The 22,972-nt window shown below is 37.2% G+C and overlaps 1 protein-coding gene across 2 annotated transcripts in view; it reads right to left on the bottom strand.

Annotated features, from left to right (window-relative positions):
- Positions 1 to 22,972, bottom strand: part of MTMR2 (myotubularin related protein 2) — a 115,270-nt gene that overhangs the window by 6,995 nt on the left and 85,303 nt on the right. For both annotated transcript variants that reach the window (XM_045818176.1, XM_045818175.1), the window contains 6 exons: positions 22,315 to 22,398; positions 19,197 to 19,346; positions 18,272 to 18,460; positions 9,328 to 9,513; positions 5,598 to 5,804; positions 952 to 1,044 (listed from right to left, as the gene is read on the bottom strand). In XM_045818176.1, the coding sequence (XP_045674132.1) occupies positions 952 to 1,044; positions 5,598 to 5,804; positions 9,328 to 9,513; positions 18,272 to 18,460; positions 19,197 to 19,346; positions 22,315 to 22,398 (909 nt within the window). The remainder of the gene's footprint in view (positions 1 to 951; positions 1,045 to 5,597; positions 5,805 to 9,327; positions 9,514 to 18,271; positions 18,461 to 19,196; positions 19,347 to 22,314; positions 22,399 to 22,972) is intronic.

Raw genomic sequence — 22,972 nt, 5'->3', positions numbered from 1 at the left:
GGGGGTAAAAGATGAACTATTTAATATACTGTACAACTGATGTATTGGTCCTAAGGATTGCCACCTCCTTTTAATGAAATAAATAGTATTTTCTTGAAGCTCAAATGTGATCCTAAAGTGAAGCGGAGCCAGCGCTGGCTGGCCTCATATCCATGGGGCACCGTAACGAAAACCAGGTCTAACACACCCTGCGGTGAAGCGCCAACTCACATACCAATATGCTGGATCCAGCTTTGGGGTTCTGATGTGATTTTTCTTGAATAGAGTTAAATATTTTTAAGACACCAAACCCTTGCCTCATCAGTGGGGTGATCCCATAATAAACGAGGTATTTTTTCAGTCTCCTCTGGTATCTTTCCAAAAAAACCTAAATCCATTTACAGTAAATTTCACATGTGTTTGTCAGAAAGTTGGTAGGTCTAAAAAACAATCTCTGCATACCTAAGGAAAAAAAGAACTGAATCTATTATATACCTACCTTGACATAATTTACCGCCTAACCCATTTTTTCTCATTAAAATTACTTGCCTATTTTTTCATCTCTTTACCTGTTTAGCAATATATAGATGAGCTTCTGGGTGAAGATATGGCCATTATTTAACACTACTTGTCTAAAACAGAGGCAGAGGGGAGAGGTGGATATAAGGGGACTGAATGGTAATATAAGAGAAAATATGGTAAAGATTAAAATAAATAAAACAAAAGAGGAATCCTCTTGGGTTATTATCAGTGCCACTCATTGAAATGCTAATAAAACCACAGTGTCAAGTGTGTAATACTACTCTCAAATAATATTCTTTAGCCTAATTCACAATGTGGTAATTAGGTAAAAGCTCTATTACCTAGAATTTCCATTTTACGTGAAATGTAGGATAATCAGTGACCCAATCTCCCAACTCTGACTGGACAGCTGAAAAAAGAGAAGTAGGAATGGATATATAGAGATGTTACCTGTCTCGTCATTTGCCAGACAGAGTCAATGAACTGAAGGAAAACCGGCGATCTGTCTGCATCTGCGTGATTCTTGTCTCCATGGCCGAGTCTCTGAATGAAAGACAGTGAAACAGTATCTGAACCTTGTGGGATTTTTCATTTTTTTAATAGACATTATTTCCCAATAAAAGTACTATTTCCTCAATATTTTTAAAAATTCAGAAAATCTTTTTAAAAGAAAAGAGCAATAACCTGTCACCCTACCTGTGAAATGTCTATTAACATTTTGATGTACAAACGCCAGATTATTGTTTTACATGAGATGCTTGTAACTGGAATTACAACTTGGTGTAATAAGTGAAACCCAGAAGGTAAAAAGCTGATTATGGAGACAGGAACAGTGACACCTCAGAGCCCAGATTTTTGTTCTGGAGATCTACTTTTCCCCTGAATGTTAGGTTACTTGGGCAACAGCCTCAGAAAGCACCCTTCTCCTTTAACATCTTGGCCAGTGCATGAAGGGGACCTGTTGTATCGTACAGCTCCAGTCTGTCTTTATCAAGAAGCATCACATTAGCACAAATCTTCATACCCCTTTAAAAAATGTTTGACTTCTGCCCTCCAAGCATGCACTCACCCAGTTTCTCCATTCTTTTTCTTCTCTGAGAACCTTTGCCACAGATGACTGAAACAGACCCCTACTTCGTACCCTGAAGCCACTGATTCTAAAAGTATGGACCACAGACTTCTCTGGGGGGGGCAGTGTGGGGTGGGGGTGGGAAGAATATGAGGTAGAAACTAATTTCATAATAGTAAAACATTACTTGCTTTTTTCAATTTATTGACGTTTGCACTAATGGTGCAAAAGTGATGAAGGATAAAACTTTTGGTACCTTACCACACTGTGGTTGGATTCTTCCTTGCCACACACTCACAGTTAAATGAAAGGGACAAAGCCAATCACTCTCAAGCCAGTTTCCTTGATGAAGTGGTAAAAATTATTAACTTTATTAAATCTCTCCTATTGAATACAATTTTTTAAATAGTTTGTGTAACAAAATGGGAAACACAGAGAATGTGCTTCTGCTGCAAACTTAAGTAGGATGGTAGGAAATGACACTTTTTCATGGAACATGATTTTGACTTGAAAGAAACAACTGATAAGTGAACTATGGCTATTAAGACTTGCGTATCTTACAGACTTTCTAGAAATGTACAAAGTGACTATGCCACTTCAAGGAAAACAATGGATGATATTTATTACCAATGATAAAATTCAAGCTTTTGAGTAAAAATTAATTTTTGGAAAACTTTTATCTGGAAAACATGAGCTTGATAATACTTAGACTTTTCTGATAAAATCAGTGGTGGTATTAAAAACTGTGGTTTTATGGTATAACATAAAGAAATGCATTAATAATGGAAGAGGTATACAGCTAGACAAAGAAGTATTTTTCAAGTAACTAACACACAATGTTACAAAATCACGTGTGGGTAGAAGATCTATTCAAAGTGCAAGACAGACCAATGGGACTTAATGGAACAAACAACAAAAAACTTCTTTGATTTAGTTCTGGATTCCACATTACACTTAACCTCCAAGACACTACGACCATTTGTCAAGTTTTGGCATAATAACAAAGTAGTACACCAATGATTCCTTTAAAAAGCTACTAAAATACTCTTTACTTTTCAAACTACATATCTGTGTGTGGTCAGATTTTTTCCTCATATACTTCAACCAGCAGGGGATATTGCAACAGACTGAACACAGAAGATACGAAATTTAGCTGTTTTCTATTAAGCCAGACATTAAAAAAATTTGCCCTCCGGAACATAGAACACCACTCTTCTCATGAAACCCTTTTTTATTTTAAAAACATTTTTCTTTAAAATGTTATGTTCATTTTTAATAGTACTATACTCTGAATGTTTGTGTTCTCCTGAAATCCGTGTGTTGGAACTAATGTGACGGTATCAGGAACAGGAGTCTTTGGGGCAACCCTCACAGGTGGGGTTAGTGCTCACATCTAAGAGACCCCTCAGAGCTCCCCAGCCTCCTCCCTCCATGTGAGGGCACAGTGAGAAGAGGGTCTTCACCAGAACCTGACTATGCTGACACCCTAATTTTGGGCTTTCAGCCTTCAAAACTGTGAGAAATAAATGGTTGTTGTTTATAAGGCACTCAGTCTATGGTATTGTTATAGCAGCCCAAATGGACTAAGATAAATAGATTACTTCTTTAATAAATATTTAAATTTTTAAAATACAATTTCTGATGTGGTAAATACAGATCATTACCCTCTATTAACCATGTGTGAACACACCATCTTGACCAGGTGCCCTTAATTTGTCAAACTCTGCTTTCATATAACAACTAGGGGAAAAACTGCGTCGGTAACCAGAGTTAACAATTTAGGATTCCATGGCGATTTCAAACAGTTTAAAATGTTTATGATTTTGGTCACATTTATATGAATATGTGCAGCTTTTGGCTAACTAAAACTTTATCCTTTGAAGCAAAAGTCTTTTTGTTTTTTCTTAAATGGTCTTCTCATGATAAATACATTTTACAGAGAATTGAAAAACATGAACCATCTGAATTGATACTCCAGATGTCCAACTTTATTTAACAATTCAAGTTCAGAAGAGCAGACGACCTTTAAGTGTCGGTTTCTCTCAGGTCATTTATAAACACTGCTCACTTACCCTCATAACTATTGGATACTGAAGGTAACCATCAGAGACAGCATATGGGCGAACATCTTTCAGAAAGTCTCTCAGCTAATCCAGGAAAATGCTGCCACAAACCACCCACGAACCATACTCTCAGTGGTCTCAAGGCCTCTGACACTCCAACTCCCTCCCCTCTCCAAGATTCTCTAACCCTCACCCTCCCTCCTCTCTACTCTGGCCATGCTCAACCCCATCTAGACATTTGCTCCCCCTGCTCTTCTTTCCTAGGAAAGTATTACTATTCTGTACTTTCCCAATTCTGTGATTACAACTAATAGACAGGCAATACATAACCACCGTTTTCTGATCCCAAATTTAGTGCTTACAAGAAACAGCTAAAATGTACTTGAATGTGTATTTAATCGAAAGCTACATGAATCCAAAGTGTGAGGTAACAAGAATGCAAATGTAAAATTGTATTTTAAAATACAATTTCTGATGTGGTAAATACAGATCATTACCCTCTATTAACCATGTGTGAACACACCATCTTGACCAGATTCCCTTCATTTGTCAAAGGAAGCATAGCATCCTTTGAAAGAGACATACCCCATTCCTCTATTTTAGGACCTGTGGCTAGTTCTAGCCACCCCACCTGTGGAAAAGCCAGGACCGAAGTCCAGAGGACAACTGGGATGGCAAGGAACTTCAGCTAAGACAGAAGAAATGGATGGCCAGTCTGAAGAACTGAGGACTATCAAGGACACGAGCTGACGGCTACTTTCTAATATGTGAAGGGCTATTTTATATGGATAAGTAGTTACATTTGTTCTTCTTGTCTCCAAAGAGGAATGTAAAAACATGGGAAACAAATTTTAGTTCACTATGAGGAAGAAGTTTCTGACTGGTAGACTTTCTGAAGGGAGACCTATAGCCTCAGGAAGAGATTTGTTGCGTATTTCTAGAGGTATGAATGAAGAAACTGAACAATCATTTTGAGGGCACCATTGAAGATTCAACAATTGTTGCTGGACTCTGACTTCCTTCTAACTCTTACCTTTGTTACCAACAATAACATCAACAAAAATTTTGAGACATGTGGAGGACACAAAAATTTGTCATTTCCATAAAACTAACTGCAACACTTTTCATACATGTGATCATTACAGCGTTAATATCTTAAGAAAAATAATAGAAAAGTTGTTTTATTCCAAACTCTGAGTTACATTTTATTTATTTTTCTCTTAGTCCCAGATTTGTTTTTAGACTCTTATCCTGTGTGAGCAACACTACTTTGTAGGGCTGCTTTAAACTGAGAATAATTAAACCATTCTCATCTTTTCAGTCTATTTTGTTAAACTTTTTAAAAAAGGTTTTATTTATTTATTTTTAGATAGGAGAAGGAAGGAAGAAAGAGGGAGAGAAGCATCAATGTGTGGTTGCCTCTTATGCGCCCCTCACTGGGACCTGCCCAGGCATGGGCCCTAACTGGTAATTGAACCCGTGACCCTTTGGTTGGCAGACTAGCACTCAATCCACTGAGCTGCACCAGCCAGGGGTATTTTGTTAACCTTTTAAAACATTTTGTTGCTGTTGTTGTTGTTCAGTTACAGTTGTCCTGCCTTTTTCCCCTTTGCTCTCCCCTATCCCATCCCCACCCCCACAGTAAAGGAAAAGTTAGAAGTGCCTTGTTATTCCATTACCATTCATGCTAATCTGAACTGTTAATTGAAGGTGGAGAGAAGACACCCCTGGAAATCATGGAATGATATTGAATGTTTCCTGGTAAAGATCACAGAAGAGACTGGGTCAGCCAGAAAAGACACGATAGGATGTCCTAATGCATTCCAAAGCAAAAACGTTCTCCTGAGAAATTTAACCCTCTAGAATAAACAATTTTAGATGAATATCTAATGAATAAAAAGCATTATTTTCACAAGTCTGATGTGAGAGGAATGTAACACATCAAGCCAAGGTTCTTTACTCACAAGCTGAAATCGATGTCCAAAGCTCAGCCATTCTTTTTCCACAAGGACTTCAAATCCTCGGATGGTTCGATAGTGTCCATCCAGCATGAGCATGGCGAGCGACGTCAGCTGCGCCGTGCGGTCCCAACCATCACTGCAATGCACCACCACAGATGTCTTTCCCGACTCTACTTTGTCCGCAATCCTGAGAGCCCCAGCAAGAATAAGCTGCAAAGCAGATTTTTTAAAGAATGAAAACGTTAAAAAATTAAATGCTTCCTTCTTCAAAATGTATTAATAGACTTTTGCTAGGGATAACTGTGTCAATAACACATGGAAAAGATTGGTCCCTTCCTAAAAAAATATTTTTAAATAGTAGAAGATACACAATTTTGCTTCTAAAGCTAGAAAAATCTCATAAATGCAAACTCCTAAAAACCTGCACAATGAAATATCCAAGTGAAAGGCATCTCTCAGATGTAAACAAATCAACAGTATGAGAAAGAGAAACAAAGATCTAGGTTCTAAAAGGATCTTCAAATATTCAAAATACCATCCATTTAAAGAAAAATATCCCAACTCAAGTCTTAGCTGTTATTTATAACAATGCTTGCTTAACCAAATTAGAATATGCATGAAACCAATAAAACTGATCTGTTTTAAAATATTCTATAACTTCCACAGCATTTATTTTACTGTTTTTGTATATGTCACATAGCATACAGAAAGTACAACTTTACACAGAAATAAAACTTTAGAGTAAGCTACTTTTCTGTATTAGTATGAATAAAAAATTCTCATCATATCAATAAATCATGTTAGATGCCACATCAATTTAACTGGTATCTAAAATAATTTTAATTATTTTTTAAATATGCAGAATCTTTGTAAAATCACTTACTTCTTCTGAAGTTGATCCTGAGTTAAAACTAGATAGAATTAGATGTAACCAAAAAAGAAGCACAAAGTGTCATCTCCTTTAAAAAGGACAATCTAGCACTATTCCTCTCTTCTGTGACCAGACCACACTTACAAACCAGCATGGCTCCACAAACACAGATCGGAATGAAAGAACACAGGTTTACTAGCTAGGTGAGGGACTCTCATGAGAGTCTCCTATTGATCATAACTGTAGGCATATTCTGGAAATGGGGTACTGTGAAGCGATCTCAATCTTGACTATGTCTGAGTCATCTGGGAGCATATTTTTCCTCCTAAACTGCTTAGGCTCCAATCTCCACCAATCCTAACTCATGATTTTAAATAACTTCCACCAGTAATTCAAATGCATATGCAGACCTACAAATCACTGACCCAAAGGATTAGAACAGTTGGAATTAAGGCTGACCAGGAAGATCCTAAGCCATCAAGTGGTCATTTCAATTCATGTACTCATTTATAAAATAAACATTTATGGAGTCCCTTACTATGTTGCAGGCATGGCTCTAGGTGCTGGAGGCATAGCAGTCAACAGAACAGAACAAAGTGTTGGCTTGAAGTGTTGGGAACCGCCCTGACTGGTATCAGAAGCAGAAACCCCCGCCTAGGCTAAGGCTAAGGGAACGCCCTTGGAACCGTAAGCTAGCAAGGAGACAAAAGCTTATCTCCTTGGCAGGAATGCTGCTTCTGCTGCTTTATTCATAACTGAACCCCAAAAAGCTTGGTCGGTTAGCCAAAGACGGGTAAGATTCCCCAAGGGAGGAACGACCTAAGACAGGCACGATCACTTGGGAGGCCCCCCCAAAAGAAGGACTTTGGGGGCTGCAGCAAAAGGGGGTGATGGACCCTCGCTCCTCGGCTTTGACATAGCCTGAGTTCTCCTCGTCTGGGAGAAAATCTCCTTATCTCTTGGTTGCCTTAGTTCCCTTGCTCCACCTAGGCCTGAAACAATGACAGGGTGGTGCAGCTCTGTGCTGAAAAGGGTGGATTCCCCGGGTGATCAGGCCTAAGAAAGAACATGTAAATTACTGTGAAACCTTCTTTGTTTAGAATGCTCTCAGTTGAATGAGAGGGGTCCAAGGAGGAAGTTAATTTGTTCCTCAAAGTCTTACAGCTCTTTGACCCTGACTCAAAATAGACCCCTCAGACTTCCTTGTTTTCTATGGTTCCTTACTTGCTCGTAATGAGTACTGTACTTTACCTGAATTATTATGCAAAACGAGCCCAATAAAAGCAGGTTTGGACGGTATATCGGCGCGCTCCCCACTAGAGGGGGTGGCCATTCTGTCCCTACTTCTCCACAGAAACTAGTCTGTCTCTGTGCATGTTTTTTCTCGCGTGTTTTTGGCGAGCCATCCGCAGCGTTCTGTGATCACTGCTGGCCGGTGACCCACGCATCATTGGAGTTTACATTCTGGCTGGAGAGGCCAGCCAGATGCAAACAAATAAGGAAATGTGTAACGTGTCAGAGAGCAGTACGTGAGAAAGCACCATATGGTTGGTTCTAGGGGCTTCCAGGAGGACTGCTATTTTGTATCAACTGGTTGGGAAAGGCCCCTCGGGGAAGGTGATATTCGAGAAAGGATCTGAAGAAAGTGAGCAGGTAAGCCTTGCAGGTGTGAGGACTGGTGGAGAAGAGCCCAGGCACAACCGTGCCTCTTGTACCTCTACAGAAACGCATTTCTGGTCCAGCAAGCTTTTTGGAGAGGATGTTGTACCTGCTAGTAAAGTGTCCTGGAATCTAATTTGTGTTAGTTTCAAATGAAGTCTTATGGATTTCTATTTACACATTATGTAAGAAACAGGCCACCCGCACATACTCTGAGGAGTGTTGATACTTTGCTACATTCAAGTTTCTAAGCTTCCAGAAGAGAAAAAATAATAAAAATAGTCTATAATTCTCATTAGATCAAATTGGCCTTCTCTTCAATTTCTCTGAATTTTAGAGATTTTGATGTGAGTGTAAGTGTGCTCCCTCTTAATAGGAAAACCCTCATTTCCCTTTATTTCATAACGTTAATATATGAAGTTATAGAAGTCTTTACTTTGGTAAGCTATGTTACTGAAATTCAGACCATATCTGAAAAAATATATAGAACTATGTTAAATAAAATAACATTTGGCTCTTCAAACGCTATGAACAGGTTAGGCAAATCAGTGCTCACTGTAGTCCCCAACTCAGTTAGTATTCAAATGAGTTTAGCAGTGTTCACACAGGTAGTCCTCGTATCTTTCATTCAACCACTTCACTGCATTTCCCTGGCCAGAATGATTTTCACTTCACAAGTCATGCAACAACTATTTATTGGGTGCCTATTATTCACACAGATAGTGCTTCCCTAGTTCCTGAGGAAGAGAAAAAAAATATGACTATGATTTATTCAGCCCTGATCTCCACTGAATTAACAATATATGTTGCTTGACACCAAAGTAATTAAATGAAGTGCAAGGTAGTACCTGATTACATGGAAAGAAAAAGTGAAAACTTCAGAGGAAATGGAAATGGGTGGAAGCTGGTAAGACTTCATGAATAAATGAAATATGAACTGGGACCTGAAGGATGGGTAGCATTTGGACAGGATGGGAAAGAAAGTGAAAGAAGTCCAATAGAACCCCACACACAGGACAGGAAAACCATTCATTCTAGCATCAAACCCAAGAAGTAGTTCTAATGATCAAAGCAGGTATCAATTCTTCACTGTTTAGAAAGGTACATTCATCTTGATTTCAATCATAAAAGCCAATATAGACAAAGGGCAGAGAAAGACCTTGTTTGATATTCTTTCTATAACAGTATGATGAAATAACCCACCTTAATATGTTCTAGCCAGTGAGTAGATTCCAAGTTTGATAGCCAGTGGGTCTCCTCAATGTTGGGGTACACAATCTCCTTAAGTTTTCGTAATGATTCTCTCATAACATGAATATTGTGGATATCCAGAAAAACTAGTTCTGCATTTTGATAGGCATCTTCACTTTCATAACCTCCACCTTTTGCCTGGGGAAAAACACACACCCCACAGGAAATCTAAAATGAATGCACATCCATTATATGCTGACATCCATGAAGAAGTGCCCTAAAATATCCAAGAGCATGAAAGATGATATATGTTACTGATGAACAGGAAACTCTGTGGGAAAATATGGATAGCGCAGAGCAATTTAACAAAACTACTCTCTACCACATGTTTTCTTTATAGACCAGGAATATACATTCTCACCCTTTTTTATGTGGCTATCATAAAAATTAAATGTGATAATATAGGTGAAGGTACTTAAACATTTTAAAGCACTAAATTTCCCCACCCATATTTCAAAACCTGCCCCAAAATTTCTTACAGAAGACTGAAATCACCAGACTAGTAAGTTCCATGAGCAGGAACAACATCTGTCTAGTTTACCACTAGCCCATGCTGCTTCACCTCATTTTAATGTTTTTTTAAAAAAATTATTTCAGCAAAGAGGGAAAGGGTTGGAGATAGAGAGGGAGACAAACGTTGCTGTGAGAGGGAAACACTGACTGGCTGCCTGCCATACACTCACAGACTGGGCACCACACCTGCAACCCAGGCATGTGCCTTCACCAGGAATCAAACCAGTGACCTTTCAATTTGCAGCACACCAGCTGGGGTGATCTTAATATTTACAAAATACTTTGCAATCATAAAGACTTGCTTTTATTTCAACCATATTATTTTTGCTAAATATATTTTATTGATTATACTATTACACTTGTCCCATATTTTTTTCCTCCCTTTTATTTCCCTCCACTCTGCACCACCCCTTGCACCCACATCCCCTACTCTTAGTTCATGTTCATGGGTCATACATATCAGTTCCTTGGCTTCTCCATTTCCCATACTATTCTTAAGCTCCCCCTGTCTACTTTATTCCTACCAATTATGCTTCTTATTCCCTGTACCTTTTCCCCTATTACACCCTCCACACTGATAACCCTCCCTGTGATCTCCGTTTCTGTGATTCTGTTCCTGTTCCAGTTGCTTGCTTAGTTTGTTTTTGTTTTCTTTTAGGTTAGTTGCTGATAGCTGTGAGTTTGTTGTCATTTTACTGTTCATAGTTTTGATCTTCTTCTTTTTCTTAGATAAGTCCCTTTAACATTTCATATAATAAGGGGTTGGTAATGATGAACTCCTTTAACCTGATCTTATCTCAGAAGCACTTTATCTGCCCTTCCATTCTAAATGAAAACTTTGCTGGATAGAGTAATCTTGGATGTAGGTCCTTGCCTTTCATGACTTAGAATACTTCTTTCCAGCCCCTTTTTTCCTATAAGGTCTCTTTTGAGAAGTCAGCTGATAGTCTTATGGGTACTCCTTTGTAGGTAACTGTCTTCTTTCCTCTCCCTGCTTTTAAAATTCTTTCCTTACCTTTGATCTTGGGTAATGTCATTATGATGTGCCTTGGTGTGTGCTTCCTTGGGTCCAACTTCTTTGGGACTCTCTGAGCTTCCTGGACTTCCTGCAAGTCTATTTCCTTTGCCAGATTAGGGAAGTTCTCCATTATTTTTTGAAATAAGTTTTCCACTTCTTGGTCTTCCTCTTCTCCTTCTGACACTCCTATGATTCAGATGTTAGAGCGTTTAAAGTTGTCTCAAAGGTCCTAAGCCTCTCCTCATTTTTTTGAATTCTTCTTTCTTCATTCTGTTCTGGTTGAATATTTATTTCTTTGTTCTGCTCCAAATCACTGATTTGAGTCCCAGTTTCCTTCTCTTCACTGCTGGTTCCCTATATATTTTTATTCATTTCACTTTGCATAGCCTGCACTTTTTCCTCCATTTTTTTTTTACCATACTCAACCATTTCTGTGAGCATCCTGATTACCAGTGTCTTGAACTTTGCATCTGATAGGTTGGCTATCTCTTCATCACTTAGTTATATTTTTTATGTAGCTTTGATGTGTTCTTTCATTTGGGCCGTATTTTTTTTGTCTTGGTGCAGCTATTACATTTTAAGGGGTGGAGCCTTAGGTATTCACCAGGGTGGGGCAACCTTCTTTGCTGCGTTGTGGTGCTGTCTGTGGGGAGGGGTCTGAGAGGGAACAATGCTGCCTGCTCTACTCTCAGTCAGCTTTCAGTCATTTTCCCCAATATCCACAAACAAATTGGGCCCTTCTGTAGTTGATTCCCAGGTAGGTGGGTTTATGTACATTCTAGGGCCCTATGGGTCTCTCCATCAAACTCTCCTGTGAGGTTGGGAGTTTCTCCTGCCGCCTCAACCCTCACAGATTTTTACAGCTGAAGGTTTTTGAGGCTTTATGTCCCTGCATTGGAACCCGGGGTTGCATGGTCTGTCTCACTCCCCAGGAGTTCTTCCCTGTTATCTGTACTCAAATGTGGGACCACCCCATCCATCAGCTTCCACCTTGCTGCCCATTCTCTCCAGCCCATTTCTACCCCTCCTACCAGTATGAATGAATGTTTCTTCTTTAACTCCTTAGTTGTAAGACTTCCATACAGTTCAATTTTCTGGCAGTTCTGGTTATTTTTTGTTTTTAAATTTGTTGTCCTTTGGTTGTTCAATGCATCCATGAAAGGCAAGGGCCTACATCCAAGATTACTCTATCCAGCAAAGCTCTCAGTTAGAATAGAAGGGCAGATAGAGTGCTTCCCAGATAAGGTCAAGTTAAAGGAGTTCATCATCACCAAGCCCTTATTATATGAAATGTTAAAAGGACTTATCTAAGAAAAAGAAGATCAAAACCATAAACAGTAAAATGACAACAAACAACTATCAACAACCAAACCTAAACACACACACACACACACACACACACACACACACAAACTAAGCAAACAACTGGAACAGGAATGGAATCAGAGAAATGGAGACCACACGGAGGGTTATCAGTGGGGAGGAGGAGGGGGGTTAATGGGGGAAAAAGAACAGGGGATAAGAAGCATAACTGGTAGGTACAGAATAGATAGGAGGTGGTTAAGAACAGTATAGGAAATGGTCTCCAAGGAACTGATATGTACAGCCCATGGACATGAACTAAGGTGGGGAGGGATGCTGGTAGGAGGGATGGTATAGGGCAGAGGGGAATAAAGGGGAGAGAAAATGGGACAACTGTAATAGCACAATCAATAAAACATACTTAAAAAAAAGAAAGAAAATGAACCCATGATTCTCTAGCCTCATGTTATGAATTAGAAATATAGTGTGAGCCAAAGGTGCAATTTTAAATTTCCTCATAGCCACATTTAAAAAGTTGAAAAGAAATAGGCATAATTCATATTATTATATTTTATGTAACTCAGTATATCCAAAATATTATTTCAACATGTAATCAGTATTTGAAAAATTATTAATAAAATTTTTTACATTCTTTATACCACATCTTCAAAATGCAGTGTGTATTTTATACATACACGTATCCCCATTCAGACACTAAGTTTTCACTGGAAATAACTGATCTGTAGTTAGATTTAATAAAATTTATAGTTGAAAAGATATATCCACTAGTTATTGAATACTTAAAAGTTTTTCAATAACTGAATCAAGTATCAGTTTTCAATTTGAATTTAAATAAAAAAAATAAAGATTCATGAGCCACATTTTAAGTTTTAAAGAGGTACATGTGGATAGTGGCTACCATACTGGACAGAGCAGATCTAAGCTGTAAGCATCACATAGTCAGGGACTTAGCTGTCTTATTCACCCAAGAGACAGCATAAAATATAAGTGCTCAATAAATATTTGGGGAATGGAGGGAAGAAGGAGACAGATTTAAACCAACCTATTATAACTTTGCTTGCCATTCTTCCTTTTATTATAGTCAACTCATTTGGTATGCTAAAAAAGAAAAAGAGCCCTGGTTGTTGTGGCTAAGTGGACTGAGAGCCAGCCTGCAATGCAAGGGGTTGCTAGTTTGATTCCCTGTCAGGGCACATGCCTGAGTTGCAGACCATGTCCTTGGTAGGGGGTGCACAAGAGGCAACCACACATTGATGTTTCTCTCTGTCTCTTTCTCCCTCCCTTCCCCTCTAAAAATAAATAAATAAAAAATCTTAAAAAGAAAAAAAAGTAAAAGCCCTGGCTGATGTGGCTCAGAAAAAAAAATACATGCATTCATAATGGCATTTAAAAATAATAATCTTCTTCATGGGATGATAGGAAATAAATTCATTATTGGAAAACTGGTCACTAAGGAGAAAATCAAGCATTGATTCTAGCGTTCTTATACGAACTCAAGTGCTGGTTAACCAAAATACAGATAATAGAAAGTGTTTTCTTTTTAGAAAGATTTCAACTAGTAGTTGAAAAAAATCATGAAATTAGAATATCAACATTTTGCAATCCCAGTGAATTAATGTATTTAGGCACTGAACATCAACAGCTGGTCACATCCCAAAAGGAGAATCAGCCATAAATAGTATGCCTCATGACACATCCCCTATAGCCTTTCCAAAAATATTGAATCTGAATCTCAATAAACCTCTGAATTTGTGTGAAGGAAATTCAAGACAGAAAAAAGTTGCCATAGGGGAATTAGCAAAATCTAGACTATGGGAAACTATATACATAAAATACAAAGAAAAGAAAGAGGCAAGAGGAAGACTATAGATTAAGAAAAACTTAAAAGACACATCAAACAAAATAAGGCAAGGCTAAACTGTAGTGTCTAGGGATATATCCTTTGGTAATAAAAGTATAAAGAAATGCAAAATGTCCTGGCAGGTGTGCCTCAGTAGAATGTGTGTCGTCATTCAAAAGGTCATGCCGGTCTGATTCCTGGTCAGGGCATACGCCTGGGTTGTGGGCCAGGTCCCTGGTTAAGGGTGTGCAAGAGGCAACTGATTAATGTTTCTCTCACACATCAATGTTTCTCTCTTTCTCTTTCTTCTTCCCCACTCCTCTCTCTAAAAATAAATGAATACAATCTTAAAAAAAAAAATGCAAGATGACTGCTAAAGAAGTTAGAAAAATGGTTACCTTTAGCAGGGATAGAAGGCAAATTTGACTGGGGTGGAGTATACATGGAACACAGTGCCTAGCAAGGTTTTAATTCTTGCCCTGGGCCATGGTTGCAAGATCATCTGTCATATTCATACCAATTAAGCTATAAAACTTTTCTTACTATGCAGAAAAAAAATATTTGTTACAACAAGGATATATAATTTTGCAAATTAAAAAAGGGGGATAGGTGGGGAAATTGGGTGAAGGTGGTCAGATAGTACAAACTTATGATTATAAGATGAATAAATTTTAGAAATCTAATGTATAGCATGGTGACTGTAATATTTCACTATATATTTGAAAGTTCCTAAGAGAGTAGACCTTAAAAGTTCTCATCACAAGGAACAAAACTGTAACTATGTAAGGTGATGGATGTTAAACTGAAATTATTGTGGTAATCATTTCATAATGTGAGGTCTGGCTGAAAATGTCCAGCCATTGTTAATATAACAAAAATGGTTTGCTCAACATTCATGTAACTTGCATCCAAGGAGAGAGGACTGGAATGCACATGTGTGAACAATGACGACTTCACTGTACTAGTCAGTGGATGCCATTCAGTGAGCATGTGTACTCTGTGCATCACATTCAAAATGAGTAAGTAGAGCAACAAATCTGCATCAAATTTTGTGTTAAACTTGAACATTCCTCCATGGGAGCTATTCAGGAGATACAGAAGGCTGCAGCTATGGGCAACAGGTGGTTGCAGCCTCATCACAACAATATACCCGCTCATGCATCATGTCTTGTGCAGAGTTTTTGGGCAAAACATCAAATCACCCAGGTGACTCAGCCCCTCTACAGCTCAGATTTGGCGTCCTGCAACTTCTGGTTTTTCCCCAAACTAAAATCACCTTTGAAAGGCAAGAGATTTCAGACCATCGATGAGATTCAGGAAAATACAACAGGGCAGCTGATGGCAATTGGGAGAACTGTGTGAGGTCCCAAGGTGCCTACTTTGAAGGGGACTGAGGCATCATTGTCCTATGTACAATGTTTCTTGTATCTTATATCATCTTCAGTATATGTTTCTATTTTTCTTAGCATGTGGCTGGATATTTTCTGGACAGGTCTTGCATATACATATATCAAATCATTACATTGTGTTCCTTATATAATGTTAAGTGTCAACTATATCTCAATAAAACAGGGGAATGGTATTAGGTTAGTAAAATGACTCAACATTTCTGAAGAATATTTGCAATATGCAACAAAATTTTTAAAATAGGCATATTTTCAACTTTGCTATAGTAATTGTATATCTAGGAAACTATTTTAAGGAAATAATCAAAGATGTCAGCAATCCCTGGCTGGTGTGGCTCAGCTGGTTGAGCACTGTCCTGTAAACTAACAGATCTCAGGTTTAACTCCTGGTCAGGGCACATGCCTAGGCTGCAGGTTCATCCCGGTAAGGGCACATGCAAGAGGCAACTGGTCTATGTTTCTCTCTCACATCAGTGTTTCTCTCCTTTTCTCTCTTCCTTCTGTCCCCTCCAAAATCAATGGGCATGTCCCCAGGTGAGGATTAAAAATAAAGATGCCAACAAAAGTTTTTATTTCAGCTATATTTAAAATACTAAATACTTAAATGCCCAGTATTACAAGAATTAAATAAATGATATATAAATATGATGAGTACCATTGCTTTTTAAAAATATTTCATGAAAAGAAATGATTCTTATAATGCAATGGTAAGATAAAAGAAATAACCAATATGTAAATGCACAGAAACAAACAGTGGAGGAAAATGTATCAAAATATTAGTGATTGAGTAATTTTTATTTTCTTTCTATAGTTTTTCTATGGCTACCTAGTTGTTGTTGTTTTTAATATTTACTTATTTTTAGAGAGAGGGGAAGAGAGGGAGGAAGAGAGGGAGAGAAACATCAGTGTGTGGTTGCCTCTTGCATGCCCTCTACTGGGGACCTGGCCGGCAACCCAGGCATGTGCCCTGACTAGGAATCAAACCCGGGACCCTTTGGTTCACAGACTAGCGCTCAATCCACTGAGCCACATCAGCCAGAGGCCTAGTTTTTTTTATATATTCTATTCATATTTTGTAATCATATTTCAGCCTTTAAAAATAGAGGGGATTTATATAACGAAACATATGTGGAAATTTAAGATGAGTATAACAGTTTGTTCTACCACCTTCTCTGGCTTACATTCCTCTTTCCTTCCCTTATCCTAAAAAACATCCTAAATCTCATTCCTGCTAATTCATGGTATAAAGTTTAGGGAGGGAAACAAGTAATTACTGAAAAAATATGCCAGTCCCTGGGCTACAGGCTTCATATACACATTATCTCATCGCTCCCTTAACAAGGAACATTACAGTCTAATAGAGAATGCCCAGAACTCACAATACCCTTAAAACATTAAACAAAATGAAAAAATTACCGCATTTTGCCATGTATAATGCACACCCACATTTTTGTGTGCCTTATTCACAGGATTCTACTTGTACTCATGGTATGTAATCATTATACCCATGTATAATGTGCATCCTTATTTTGCCCTCAAAAATTTGGGTAAGAAAGTACACACCATACACAGCAAAATATGATAGGTACCCACTGTACAATTTAATTAAAAGTATGATCACTGCAGCATTGTAATATTAGCAAAAAAAAAAACCAAACAGAAATAAACTAAATGTCTAACAACAGTTGGCGATATTAGTTATTATACCCTTAAAATAATGTTATAGATGAATGTTTGTTGGCACAGAAAAACAGAGTGTCAATTTTTTAAGTTACAATTATCCCATTCTGTTTTAAATATATGAGTATATGCATATACACATAGGTCTGGAAGTATAACCATGATCTAATGATATTTTTCTCCTGGCTATAGGATTAAGGGTGTTTTGAAATATTTTCTTTTTGCTCACCTGCATAGGATAATTCTTTTTTTTTTTTAAGAGAGATTTTTTAAAGATTTTATTTATTTATTTTTAGAGAGGGAAGGAAGGGAGAAAAAAAGAGAGAGAAACATCAATGCGTGGTTGCTGGGGGCCGTGACCTGCAACCCAGGCATGTGCCCTAACTGGGAATCTTTCTCTTCGAGAAAGAACCTGCGACACTTTGGTTTGCAGCCCGTGCTCAATCCACTGAGCTATGCCAGCCAGGGTGGATAATTCTTTCATAATACATATACATTGCTTATTGGGGATTAAATAGAAGAGGTACTTCCTTAAAGCCAAGCTGTATTCTCTCACTGCCTTCTACGGTAAATTTTGTCAAGGGGATCAGAATTCCTATTTCCACAGTGCGAATACTTATTATGCAGCAGTAATCAGGACAACTGCTCCAGCTAACTGACTGCAAGTCTTCAGTCTGAATAACTTGTACAGGCGGAAGGCTGTCAGAAGAGGGCACCACTGGTCACTGAGAACACTGCTTCCCAATTACTACAGCAGTGCTGTGCAGACTTGCCTCGGTCATAAACTCGGTTGTCCAGTTAGGAGAAAGGAGAAAGAAAAAAAAATTCCTGAATACCTACCTTTATATGAGTATGGGGTTACACACTATTTTTTTTATTAGATGATTTTGTCTCTAACAATCCTGTTAGCTATTATAATTCTCATTTTACAAATGAGCAAATTAAGGTCTAAAAAGTTTAAATAATGAACTCAAAGTCATACCATCAGGTAGGAGGGCCAGAATGAAATCTACATTTTTATCACTGGAAAGCCTGAACTCTTTATACTACACTGTGGCTCCCACCAAACAGCTGATTCATGCAACTGTAATCTTAATTAATGAAAAATAATCTCACCTTGTTGGCAACAGCATTAACACTTGGCCGGGCATCAAATATAAAGATTTTATGAGACTGGGCATTGGAGTCCATGATGGCTTGAAGGTATTTTTCATCTTCTTTACTTCGCTTCCCACTCACTCCTACCATGGGCTGGCTGCATCGAGTGATTGTGGCTTGACTTTCTGGATGAATCCATGATAAAACCTAAACAGGGGGAAACGGAGACACACCCTTTATATAGTCCTCTGTTTATAATCCTTCTCAAAAACATTGCTGTATGAAATTCTGCTTTCTAACTTATTCCAAGGCCTAGCCATGAAAAGGTATATGAGGCTGCTATAAAACATCATCACCTTTCTTTCAAGCAACTCCTGGATGTAGAAAGCTTGGTCTAATTCTTTAATCAGATATCATTTTATGAAAGTCACTGACTATTGATAAGTGTTGTCTCTAGAAAACCTACATTAAAGGGGGACTAAATAAGCCCCACTTTTAAAGTTTTATTACTGTATCAGCAAAACTGTCCAACTATAAAGTCTTTAGAATCTATGAATTTAGTGCATAAACTTTGAGCTAATCTTTCTAGAACACAGTGATTCATCAAGATTTTGTAAAGATTTCTTCTTCCTAGAATTTAAAGGAAAAGAGAACTTATTGCCATGGCTAAAGAACTTGTAAAGAAATTGTTGATAACACATGGAACCAAGATTGTTTTCACATTAAGAATCACATGATTTCATGCACTTCTCTGATACCAAGGCAGACTCTCCAGACACTTCTTTAATCAAAGTCATTCCCCCAGTTTTAGTTTTATTAAATAACTCATTCTCTAATATCCCCATAAAAGGCCCACTGCTGTAGCTGTTTCTATCCTGTATCCATTCTCCCACTCGTTAATCTAAACAGCATTTACAAAGTCTCATCAAAGCTTCATACTCACTGGGATTCGGCCCCTTGATCTAAAGGATGCCACTCTCTTTAATTCTTCATCAGGAATATTTGCTGGCACAACCAAGAGGGCAGGGTATGTATCACAAAGGTCATATCGTTCATTTATCTTTGTTATTCTCCAGCTTTCATTTGGAATTCCCTATATGGGAAAAACATAAAGCAAATTACTACCTTACTAAAATATCACTGGACATCAGAAGAGAAGCTTATTCAGCCTCTCTCATTTCCACTCTCAAGCTCTTCAGTAGCTGCAACAGTTACGATCTGCCTATGGGGACCAGCCTACTAAAATAAGACATTCTAAGGTAGTGATATGTGTTTTTTGACATTCAGCTTTGTGTTAATAGATTCATTAAGTCATTAAATACTGACTGTGTGCTGGGTCTCTGTTAAGCATATCCAATGGGAAGGAAGAAAACAGTGAGATTGCAAATAATCCCTGCCTTAAAAAAGAAGAGGCTCATTCCGTTTCATTGGATTAATTTTGTTGCCATTCATCTATTCAAAGGAATTTAAGAGGGCAGGCACCAAGTGTCTACCACAATGCTGTATACATATTTATTACTTCCATATTAGAAAAACAAGGAAGTAACAGAAGCAAAACCAAAAAGACAAAAGAAATACTCAAAACATTAAAAAAATACATTGATTATTTAGCTCTCAATGGGTCCTTCAATATTTACTACATATATAACTAGGGCACTACTCTACATACAGGATTATCTTGACCCTTAAAGTTCTCCAGAAAATAAAGCCATTATATGAAATGGTTGGAATTATGTTTATATTTCTTTTTAAATTTTATGACCTCTGACAACTCATATCATCACAGACAAGAAACCAAATTATAGTGAAACATAAATTCACTGAGCACTAACTACGTGCAAGCACGATGGCAGCAGCCTTTTTACACACACACACAAAGGCATAGAGAGTGTGCACAGAATGCTATCATCTGCTTAAAGAAATAATATGCAGTCATTCACAAGCTTTGCAGGCATAAAATCTCTCGAGTGTTATATAGGTAACCAGTAACAATATTTCCTAAAGGGAGATGAACTGGGATGGCACAGGGATAAGGACAGCCTAGAAGGTAACCTACCTTTCAATATATACCCTTGTGTACTTTTTGAATTTTATGCAGAGTGCAAGTATTACCACTTTCAACTTCTTCAATTTTTTTTAAAAAAAGGAATACTCTGATGCTTTATCTCTAGTCTTAAGGTTTATGTTAAGAGACTGTCTTCATTTTCTTCCATAATATACATAAAATATATATATATATTTTATTTATATATATTTATTTATTTTTAGAAAGGGAAGGGAGGGAGAAAGAGAGAGAGAAACATCAATGTGTGGTTGCTGGGGGCTGTGGCCTGCAACCCAGGCATGTGCCCTGACTGGGAATCGAACCTGCGATACTTTGGTTCGCAGCCCGTACTCAATCCACTGAGCTACGCCAGCCAGGGCAAAGTATATATTTTTTAAAAAATCGAATCTTCTAACTACAAACACAGTGCCTTCTCCGCTAGACTTTGGCTTGGCTTATTCAGAAACAAGTCAAGTATCTAACTGCAGAAAAAAGTCAACGAATTAACGCAGAGTTCAATGCTCTCTTCTGACTGCCACATTTCCTAATATCATAATTATTTTTCTGTACGGGCATAGTTGTTCATTTACTTCTCCTTTTTAATAATAACATTATTATTGTGTCTCTGGATACAGTTGTTTCATCTGCTTTCTAAAGTTCTATGCTGAACGCTACTAGAACAGAACAGCAATTTCTGCCCAGATTTCCAAAGAATATTCCTTGTTCTTACAATTCTTAAAACATTTGTTAGATTTGTTGCTTGTTTTCCCAGTTAATTTTGATATTGGATTTTTGGATTAGCAAAAACCTTACCCTTACAATGTCACTTGTAGACTCTTGGTTTTCATTGATCAATTTTTTTTAATATTCTGCTTCATATTTTGCTAGGAGATGGTTTTATAACTAAATGAAAAATTTTACTTACCACATGTGATTAAATGAGAAATATTATAATTGAAATGCAGTGTTTGAAATCTAAATATAAAGTCACAGCTTAATGATTTTCATATCTGAAGTCTAGGATAATTTGGATATCAAATCTAATGATTACTAAGAAACAATGCACTTGCACTTAAATTCTCAAAAAAAGCACAATGGATATGTAGAACGTTAAAAATAAAGACTATTTTAGGTAGAGTGTAAGTATTACAGAATAGGGACTCTTTTGGTAAGTAGTGTATTGATGAAGAACAAGGAGAAGCACACACTCACTATGACAGATTTCAAGTATGGATTCAGCTATATCTCTTACTGTAGTATATTAAATCATATTAATACACATTCAAATATTAAAACAACCCACCTTAGTCATGATATCAGATTTAATTTGTTAACATTTTATATAAAAGTGTAAAGTGTATCCTCTTTGAATATGTAAAACTTTCCATTTTATGTGGAGCTCCATTATAAACAGAACTACTAAAATGTTTCTCAGAATTAAATTACAGGGTTCCCAAAAGAGGAAATTTGACTAAATAATTTTAATGACATATAAGAATATTAAAGTATAAATGTATTTACCATATTGTTTAAAAATTATTAAACATTTAAAAAATGAACTCATTTACCTATAAAATCTTAGATAAGGAAAGATTCATTAAAGATCATTGGCAGAGTCTGAAAAGTAAGTTAAAGAAACTGAAAGGGCCCTGGCTGGTGTGGCTCAGTGGATTAACCACCTGCCTGGGAACCAAAGGGTCACTGGTTCAATTCCCAGTCAGGGCACATTCCTGGGTCATGGGCCAGGTCCCCAGTAGGGGGTATATGAGAGGCAACCACATACTGATGTTTCCCTCCCTCTCTTTCTCCTTCGTTTCTCCTCTCTCTAAAAATAAATAAAATCTTCTTAAAAAAAAAAAGAAAGAAAAAAGAAACTGAAAGGAAACCCCAAACTCAAGACTAGCCTCCATTTAAACACACACACACAACTGTATAAAGCTGTTTACTTCTACCCATAAAATTTTTGTTGTGATATAAAGGATACAATATATTAAAATTAAAAGAAAAAAGTACATACCTGCCTTCTATATTCTAAAACAGGGTCATATACTTTCCATCCATTTTCAGGGAATATTTCTTTGTATTCAAAAGCAAAAAGAGGCTAAAAAAAGTAAACAGCTAAGAGTTAATAGCTAAACAGACATTTGAGGAGGTAATGAATCAGAAATGCATCCTTATCAAATCCATTGGTATCCTTTTTTAATATTGTTCTTCTAGCTTTTATTTTTATAATTTTAAAATCTTACTTTTTTTCATATACTTCAGACACACAGAAAAACACAGAGGTCCACCACCAAGATTTATTAAATGTTAATATGTCCCCATATTCCTTCCAGATATCATTGGTAGCTGTTCTAGGTATACTTCTAAATAATGAAAGACATTTCATAAAAAGGTATCTTCTAATATAATTAATTAGTTTGACATCACAGATACCAAGAGTTAAACAGCTTTGAAGTTTATGTTACATTTTCTAAATCATACTGAATAAACTTTTTAAATATTTTGGGGTATGTAATCTGTGTACAAAAAAATTAACTTATGCGGACAGAATGGCAGGAACCTATTAGTGAAAAGCATTCAAACTAGAATACTGATTCCAAATTTTACTCCCTGCTAACTAGATATGCCCTTGAGTCAATTACTTATCTTTTCCTGGATTCAACTTTAAAATT

The sequence above is a fragment of the Phyllostomus hastatus genome, unplaced genomic scaffold (assembly GCF_019186645.2).
Source record: "Phyllostomus hastatus isolate PE091 unplaced genomic scaffold, TTU_PhHast_1.1 phas_scaffold_317, whole genome shotgun sequence".
Lineage (NCBI taxonomy): Eukaryota > Metazoa > Chordata > Mammalia > Chiroptera > Phyllostomidae > Phyllostomus > Phyllostomus hastatus.
The sequence above is the reverse complement of the archived record's forward strand: the minus strand, read 5'-3'. Positions and strand labels throughout refer to the sequence as shown.